Below are 8,822 nucleotides of genomic sequence, written 5' to 3' on the forward strand. Positions count from 1 at the left end.
TTTCACTGTTTAACGTTGACTCATTTAATGCTTGGTTATCTTTTTCCGAAAAATGATCGAGAATCCTGGCTTGTTTTCCTCTCATTATAACATTACGCATATTTTGCACCCAATGTTGGTTATACATCCACTAAAAAAGTTTGATTATGCAACATGTACACCAAAATCAGTCACTAAGTCAACCACTAGTATAAAATACATGTAAGAAACAAATATACAATGAAAATAAATTAAACCATATGTATTTATACACAAATATATTGGTGACTAATTTTAATTGTTGATTTTCGTGTACAAATTGCATTTTTTTTTAAATATTGGTCGTCTAATAAAATTTTATTTTATATTTTTCACTATTTGACATTGACTCTCATTTAATGTCTTTTTTTTATGTTTATTCTCATTTAATGTTTGGTTATCTTTTTCTGAAAAATTACCAAAAATCTTAATTTGATCTCTTAATTATTTTCTAAACTTTTAAATAAAAAAATATATAATTAATAATTTTTAATTAAGTATTCTAATGATAATTAGAAAGATGAATTACAATTCTCAATTATTATTTGCTCAATTTTTTGGAGTCAATTCATCATTCCTGTTTTTATTAAATTCAAATCCATAATAAAATTATGCATTTAAAGTTTTACAAAAATACGTCTTCACATATGATTCATTATATTTTGCAAGAAATTTTTTGTGAACATTAAAAATTGTAACTAACTTTTTTATGGTTTACATTGGACATAATGTCTTTGTTTTTTTGCTCTATTGAAAAAGGAACAATTTTGGCTTTTCATTAAAAAACACTCTTACTATAACATTATCCATACTTCGCACCATGGGTGTCAGAATCGGACCGAACCGTTGTTTGGACTAAAAAACTGACTAAGTAATCACAAAATTGGTTCGGTTGAGGTATCTGACCATAAAAGAAAAAGAACCAGCGAAAATCTATTTGAATCGGTCGATTTTGTCTAAAATCGGTGAACCGACAATTTTAAATAATCTAGCCAGTTCAAAATGATTTTTTTTTTTGGTACACCTCCCCAAATGACGTTTTTGTTGGTAGTGTAATATATAGGTTTTATAGTGGATTGTTTTTTTTTTTTCTCATTATTGGTGTATATGGTTGTTTTTGTTGTTGTGCTATATTGTTGTTGTGAATTTATAATTTTATATTGTTGGATAGGGAATATGTTCTGTGAATTTAGGATTCCTGCTACTTTTATATTGTTGCTGTTCCATATTATTTCTGACTATTTTATATTTTTTATTTATTTGAGATCGGTTCAAACAGTGACTCACCAGTTGAACTAATTAACCAGTTAACCAATAGTTTGACTGGTTCCATTACTGATTCAATTCTAACAACTATGCTTTGCACCCAATGTTGGCTGTATATTGGCTAAAGATTTGTTGGTTATTGAATAAACTTCTATTTTATATTCTTTTTCACTGTTTAACGTCGACTCATTTAATACTTGGTTATCTTTTCCCGAAAAATAATCGAGAATCCTGGCTTATTTTCTTAAATTTTGTTAACTTCTAAATAAAAAAAGTGTTGAATATTTTTTATATTTTTTGTTTTAAAAAATAACATATATTAAGTATTAGAATAATAAAAAAAAATTTAGCTAACATGTGCTCTTAGAGCTCATATAAGACTACAATTAGCGAAAGTTTTTAAATTTTTTTAAAAAATGTAAAACAAATGCATTGCAAACTTAAAAATAAAAACTTTTTCAATTTATAATCTTAACAGGTATCCTTAGAACACAAGTTAGCAAAACCCTAATTATAAAGATGAATTACAATTCTCGTTCATCATTTACTCATTTTTCAAGTCAATTCATCATTTATGTAGTCTATTAAATTCAAATCCACAATGAGATTATACATTTATGGTGTTACCAAAATACGTTTGAAACTACTTTGCACGAAAAAAGGTTAGGATTTTCACTCTACACTATAAATTACGAAGTTCTCCTTTCTTGCATTGTCGCGGTTTTCACATTGGTGTCTTCGGCGAAAATGAAGCCAACGCCATTGTTCATGGAAGTTGACCTCAAATGCACGGTCCTAAAATTCAAGGAGAGGCTGCAAACGCTTCTTACGCTTCCCATTTCAGACCAACATCTGTTGTTCAACATGCAGATCCTTGAACATGATCAGGTCTTGGAGTCATATGGCATCGCTGAACACTCTCGCATTCAGGTGATCTTCGCGTTGGTGCCAGGTAGTGTGTATGCAAACATGGTGGTTAAGGTTCGAGGTGGTAGCAGTAGCACCACCGATCCTGCAGCAGAGACTTTCTCAGTGCTGGTTTCATCCAGGAATATTCCAAGCTTCAAGTTTAATGTTCGAGTCACTGCTGGAGATATGCTTCGCAAGTTGAGTGAAAATCTGCAGAATTTCTGAGAGAATATTACTCCTGTAGTTAAGGATGGGTGCCACATTCTTCACCATGGCCGAGTGATGGAACGTGATAGATCCATGGAGTGGCAACAGGTTGAGCTTGGTGACAAGATTGAGATCATTCCTAGAGCCACTGACTAAGCCGAAGGAATATGATTTGCTTGTTTATTGCTGAATATGGTTTGATGTTAGATATTGAGGCGAAAATAAATGGACCATGTAGTTTTGGTCCTTGATAATAATATCATTTAATATTGAGAAATCTTGTGTGTTTTGATGCATGGTAATTTTTAGGGGGTTTTGCATTATTGTCGAAATCATCTCTGATCTTCCTTGTTCACACATCCCTTGTGAGACTGCTATTCCTTGTGTTAAATCTATGTGGTTTCCAATAAAATAGAGAATACAGTTGATATGAGAAAAATGCAAACCAGTTGAATCCTATGCTGTAATACTTGCATATGTTGATATGATAATTCAGTTTCTCTCTGGTAATTTGGAAGAATAAAAATAGAGTGGATTTTGATAAAAGATAAGGCAACTCTCCGCTTACAAATTCAAATATTATATATTAATTTTTAAATCAATCAAAATTCCATGATGCTAATATGCTATAGTTGTAACTTACAAGTTACAAAACATAATGTTTATTGTTTCTCTCATTTTTCAAAACCAGATTCACATTATTATTAAGTCGCTTATATTGCGTGTTTCCATATGAAAACAGTAGATATACATAACAATTAAATTAAAACTTTACCATTAAGTAAAATACTTAACTAAGTCCAACTAAATTATTTGTTTTCCAGCTTCTTCTCCTTTTCCTTCTCATTCTCTTTCATTATCATCGTCGTCACTACCACCACACCACCACCTCCATTTCCATCTCCTCCTCTTCCTTTTCTCATATGAATTTCTTTGATATCCTCCTTCTTTTCTTTTTCCTCCTCTATCATCATCATTGTTATTGTTATTGTCATCATCGTCGTCTTCATTTTATACGTAGAACAGTTCAAATTCAGAATGCACTGAAATTACTTAATGATGATGACACACAAACAAACTCAGTTCAAAACAAGCACAAACCAAATGCACCTTAAATCTAGAATGCACCGAAATTACTTAATAATGACGACATACAAGCAAACTCAGTTCAAAATAAGTACACAAACTAGATTCAATTCAATCATCCACAAAAATACATGCAGGTAAATTTTAAATCCAGAAAAGTCATCAATAATGACACCAGAAGTACTACAATTATCTTGCATGAACTAATTAACCAAATCCAAGTCAATGAAACCAAGCGCACCTTATTTAAATTCAGAATGCACCGAAATTACTTAACGATGACAACACACAAACAAACTCAGTTAAAAAAAAAGACCAAGTGCAACTTATTTAAATCCATAATGTACCGAAATTACTTAATAATGATGACACACAAACAAATTCAACTTAAAACAAACACACAAACTAGATTCAATCATCCACAAAAATACATGCATGTAAATTTTAAATCCAAAAAAGTCATTAATATGGCTTAAATGACACCAAAAATACTATAATTAACTTACATGAACTAATTACATCAAATCCAATTCAATGAGACCAAATGCACCTTATTTAAATCCAGAATGCACCGAGTTACTTAATGATGACGACACACAAACAAACTCAGTTCAAAACAAGCACAAACCAAATGCACCTTATCTAAATCCAGAATGCAATGAAATTACTTAATGATGATGATACACAAACAAATTCAGTTCACAACAAGCACACAAACAAGATTCAATCAATCACAAAAACACATGCATATAAATTTTAAATCTAGCTAATATATTCTGCATAACTCATAACATCTCCTCCTCATTCTTTTTCATCATTATCTTCTTTTCTTGTTCATCTTCTTTTTGTTTTACCTTCTCATGATTCTTCTGGTTTTACTCTCTTAACAAGAATAAAAAAAGAAAAAATCAAACAAAAAGAAAAAGAAACACATAATGCTGCAAAATCACTAGGAAGGGGAAAAGGAAAAGAAAAAAAACGCAGCGGCAACAGTAGCAATAAAAGAACGACGATGAGGAGGAAATACACAAATGAGGAGGAGCGTGGGAATGTTCAATGTAGTTGGAGCGTGTATTCACACTTTCACTAATGAAACTAATTTTCGTTGAGTTTGGACCAACTTTGTTAGACTTAGTAGTTGGAGCATGTAGCATAACGGTAACAATTAACTTACGGATTATGCAATTAAACAAAGTAATAAACAAATATATACTGCATGACATGCTTATTACCACATTAATTGTCAAATTTATGGACCTCAGCTTGTAAGAAATAAGATTTCTAACATGGTTTAATTACACCTGGACTACTAAATTGACTATACATCATGCATATCAGAAAATTCTATATCAAATGCAAACTATTTTTGGTTTCGTCAATATACCATAAGATATTGAAATTGGTGAAGTACAACATATAAACCCACTCATGTATCACAAGACAATAGGGTTCCATTGTGTTTCAGTTTTGTTCACAAAACACATTCAATTGACATAATAGCCACATTATAAATGGGTGCAAAATTGACAGCAGGTTCTACTTGTTAACAGAGTCAGAATAATTTGTTAGGCTATTGCTCATACCTTCAGCCGAGTTTGAGAGGGGCTGCTTTTAGTTGTATCAAAGAGTCGTAAGGGATGCGGCATGTATTCCAGCATAAGCCATCTGAAAGAATCGCCAGCACTTCTCATTCAGCCATAGACCCTTCCTTTGTATTTGAATTCAAGGCCCTGACGCAGAGCCGAGGCTTCGTACTAACAAGGTTCCTAGGGAGGACAGAGACAGCAACCACTATCGACCCGTTTGGCACTCCGGAAATGGGGAGCACTTCGACAAGAACACACAGCTGCAACAATAGAGTCAATACTGAGAGTATGCACAAATGTGAGTAGCACAAGCTAGACTATGTTTGGGGGCGTACATCATGTTTACCTCTGGAGTCCTGAGGTCAACTACTGAATCTCCCACCACACCATTGACTGCAGAAGCCACTATGCCAAAGCACTTATTGCGGTCTAGCAAACTGAATGCATTGGAATCCTATGATTTTTCTTTCACAGACTTCGTCTCTTCAATTCCTCTTCGGTTGTACCCAACAGAAAACTACAGAATAAAATACAATACTGCTAAACATGGACTTTGATTGTCTAAAACTTATATCGTATGAGATTGGTTTAAGATTTTAATTCATCTACAAATATCAAGACTTGTTGATGAGTACAGGACTTATCATGAGGTGAGGCTCATTTGCATCAGAAAGGTAATATTGTATTGCACCTTTACAGGTCGTTCAAGTATGTTCTGTTTATCATCCACAAACTTTTTAACTAGCATTGATACTACTTCTTGCAGCTCTTTTTCATTTAAACCACAGGTAGCCTGGATTGGGAAAATGCGACGGCACCAGCCGCAGAGAAAATTTGCTCACCATTAGTGCCAGAAAAGACGTGAACTGAAATCACTCACTAAAAGACTTTTCTAGTCTCCGTTCGCAAACCTAATATGCCCACTCAACAAAAATTAGAAGCAAGATATGCAATTCCACATTTTTATCAATCGTTTCAAAAGCTTAAAGTTACTGCATCAATGGTTGTTAGGGCTTGAAGGCTGAACAAATGTATCAGTGTTTTCTTGAACAAAAATCTTGGCTCAACTTTTCTTCAAGAAATACGTCTTCATTTTCTTCCATGGCCAGGAGGGAATGGCATAAATCCACACCACCATTTACTTCCTAGAACCATGAACACGACATTTTGAACTAACACTAAAAGCATAAGCAAATTTACTTACGCTGGCGATTTAACACTCCCAGATTCATAAGCTTGAATGATATTTGACACAATATCAACAGTGTCCGGCAATGCGTCCTCCGGAAATGTAAAGAGAAGCAAACCACTCCTTGTAAGCTTAACCAGGGAAAGACCAGGAACTCCTTCGGCGTCTGTCTCTGCTCTATTACCGCTCCCACTTAAAAGCTTACCTGCCACCATTGAGGCCATGAATTTTCAGTTCAACAAACCAAAAACACTACCTTCTTCTCCCTCCCAAAACTGGAAGACATAAAAAAGAAGGTCCAACTATATATACTCAATACCATCTCCAGAGTTAGCAGTGGCAGAGGCTGTTTCCTTTTCCTTGTTGTCCAAACACTCCTCAGCATCATCTTCTGTGCATACCCTTCTTTTCTTAGAAGCATTATCATCTTCAAGGTCGTTCAAACTGTTATAAGAACCCTTGCTGAAGGGCCTGGCAAACTGTATGAAAAGTTAGAAGATCTTGTTTGTGCATTAATATACTCCAATCTCTCTAATGAATGAATTGTACAGAGAATCATTATTTGCTAACCAATCATGCTAAGTTTACATAAAAAATCAGTCACCAATCCGCCACTGCGTATAGAAATCTGTATTTGAAATCTCAAATTTTTTTTTTATTATACTACTAAAAAAAAGTTTGATTATTCTACTATGGCTGATTATTCCAGTAGTTAATTATTTAGTTAGAAAAAAATATGAATCAACGTGTATAAATTTACACAAATAATGACTTTTTGTGTGTGCATGTAGCATTTTCTTTTGATTATTAATAGCATTTAACATTAAAACATGAGAATAATAACGGTGAAGAGAAGAGGGTAAAGAAAGGGGGAACCTTGTGGAGTATAGAGATTGCTTCCTTGGTAGCGCTTTTCTCCCGTTCTGTAAAACATGATTCCAAATTGGTATATATATAGAAAAGAGAGCTAACTGAACAGTGGGAAAATGGAGAAAGAAGAGAAGAGAAGGAAGTAACTGACTGATAGTACAAGTGATAAGAAAGCCCGAATGGGAGCCATGAAGGAGAGAGGAGGGGGCGCTGTAGTCGAACCGGGGAAGCTTGATCACCGCCGAGTGCTGCTCCCATGGAGACATCTCTTTCTTCTCTTTCTTTGTGTTCATTCCTTCCAGTTATTGTGGCTGCTCCGCCATCCTCCGCCATTCTCTGCGTTTGTTGTACTCCCCGTCCGCCGCTACCTTCCTCGTCTTAAATGACAAACCATCGCGTCGAAAAGGAAAACTGAACCCTTTCTTTTTTTAACTTCCAAAAATTACTTTATTGTTTAGAATAAATAAACAAAGAAGATATAATATAAAATAAAGAAGAATAAATAGATGGGGAGAATATTGATATTTACTAATATAATTATCTTGTCTTATTATAATATAAGTAATAAAAATATTATTTATATATTAAAATCAGATACTAGAATCAGTTATTAATGTATTTGTGTATAAATATATGTGTAGTTTAATTTATTTTTAATGTATATTTATATTTCAGTATGTATTTTATACTGGTGGCTAATTTTGATGATTAATTTTGGTGTACTCATAGCATAACTCTATAAGTAATTTATATATTTGTTAGTATATTGTAATTTAAAAAAATCTACAGAAAGAAAAGAAAATTTTATATGTTATTGCAATGTAAAGTAAGAGGGAAAAGTATTTGTTATTATTATTTTTCTGTGTGTTATTAACTATACACATATTAGACTTTGATTTTTCAAATTTCATTAAAGCCTTCTTTCATTGAGAAACTGAGCCGTCCAAGGATTAATGGACATCCAACTCATCCCTTATCACAACAGTTTTCTTTGGATGACCATTTAAAATTATACCTCGTTAAAATTTTAGTAAAAAAATCCCATGAAAAAAAAATTAATGAAAAAAAAGAGTACAATACTCTTTGAGATTATGACTAGTTTGTTAAAAACTTTGTCAAGAAAAATCCATTAAGGACAAAAACCTGACCAAGAAAAAAAGAGTACAGTCTCCCCCTCTTGTCAACATTATTTAATGTCTCGGAATAGACGCATCCCAATCTGATATACCAATCTTTCAAATGAGGATTTTAAAAGTGACTTTGTAAATAGATCTGCCAGATTATCGCTTGAGCGGATCTGTTGCACATCAATTGTTCCTTGATTTGAAGAACATGAATGAAGAAGAATTTGGGAGAAATATGCTTTTTTGATGTATCCGCCTTTAAATTGCGCAATGCGTGCTGTATTATTTTCAAACAGGACAGCTGGAGCTATCTTATGATCAATCAGTCTACATGATGATAGAATATATTGGATCAAACTCCAGAGTCAAAAACACTCGCGACTTGCTTCATGTATCGCTAGTAATTTAGCATGATTAGAAGATGCTGCTATCGTCTGTTTCGTTGACCTCCATGATATAGCTGTATCACCACATGTGAATAAGTATTCTGTTTGAGATCTTCCTTTGTGTGGATCAAACAAGTATCCTGCATCTGCATAGCCAACTATTTGTGACTTGGATCCATAT

General features: G+C 33.3%; 1 protein-coding gene across 3 annotated transcripts; it reads right to left on the reverse strand.

The window, feature by feature from the left end:
- Nucleotides 1–1,991: 1,991 nt before the first annotated feature.
- Nucleotides 1,992–7,587, reverse strand: LOC107619506 (uncharacterized). 3 transcript variants are annotated; one of them, XM_088497914.1, is made up of 7 exons: nt 7,283–7,558; nt 7,138–7,184; nt 6,581–6,740; nt 6,277–6,466; nt 5,419–5,589; nt 5,070–5,332; nt 1,992–3,404 (listed from the first exon to the last, which is right to left on the reverse strand). In XM_088497914.1, exons 1-5 carry the CDS (start codon nt 7,422–7,424, stop codon nt 5,541–5,543), a joined length of 588 nt encoding a protein of 195 aa, XP_088354040.1. In that variant the 5' UTR covers nt 7,425–7,558; the 3' UTR covers nt 1,992–3,404; nt 5,070–5,332; nt 5,419–5,540. The 3 variants fall into 3 exon arrangements, with proteins under 3 accessions (XP_088354040.1, XP_088354038.1, XP_088354039.1); XM_088497912.1 differs by lacking the exon at nt 1,992–3,404 and having other exon boundaries at nt 4,687–5,332; nt 7,283–7,587; XM_088497913.1 differs by lacking the exon at nt 1,992–3,404 and having other exon boundaries at nt 4,687–5,332; nt 5,408–5,589.
- Between the last annotated feature and the right edge of the window lie 1,235 nt (nt 7,588–8,822).

Source organism: Arachis ipaensis, chromosome B9 (genome assembly GCF_059453495.1).
Source record: "Arachis ipaensis isolate K30076 ecotype BB chromosome B9, ASM5945349v1, whole genome shotgun sequence".
Taxonomy (NCBI): domain Eukaryota; kingdom Viridiplantae; phylum Streptophyta; class Magnoliopsida; order Fabales; family Fabaceae; genus Arachis; species Arachis ipaensis.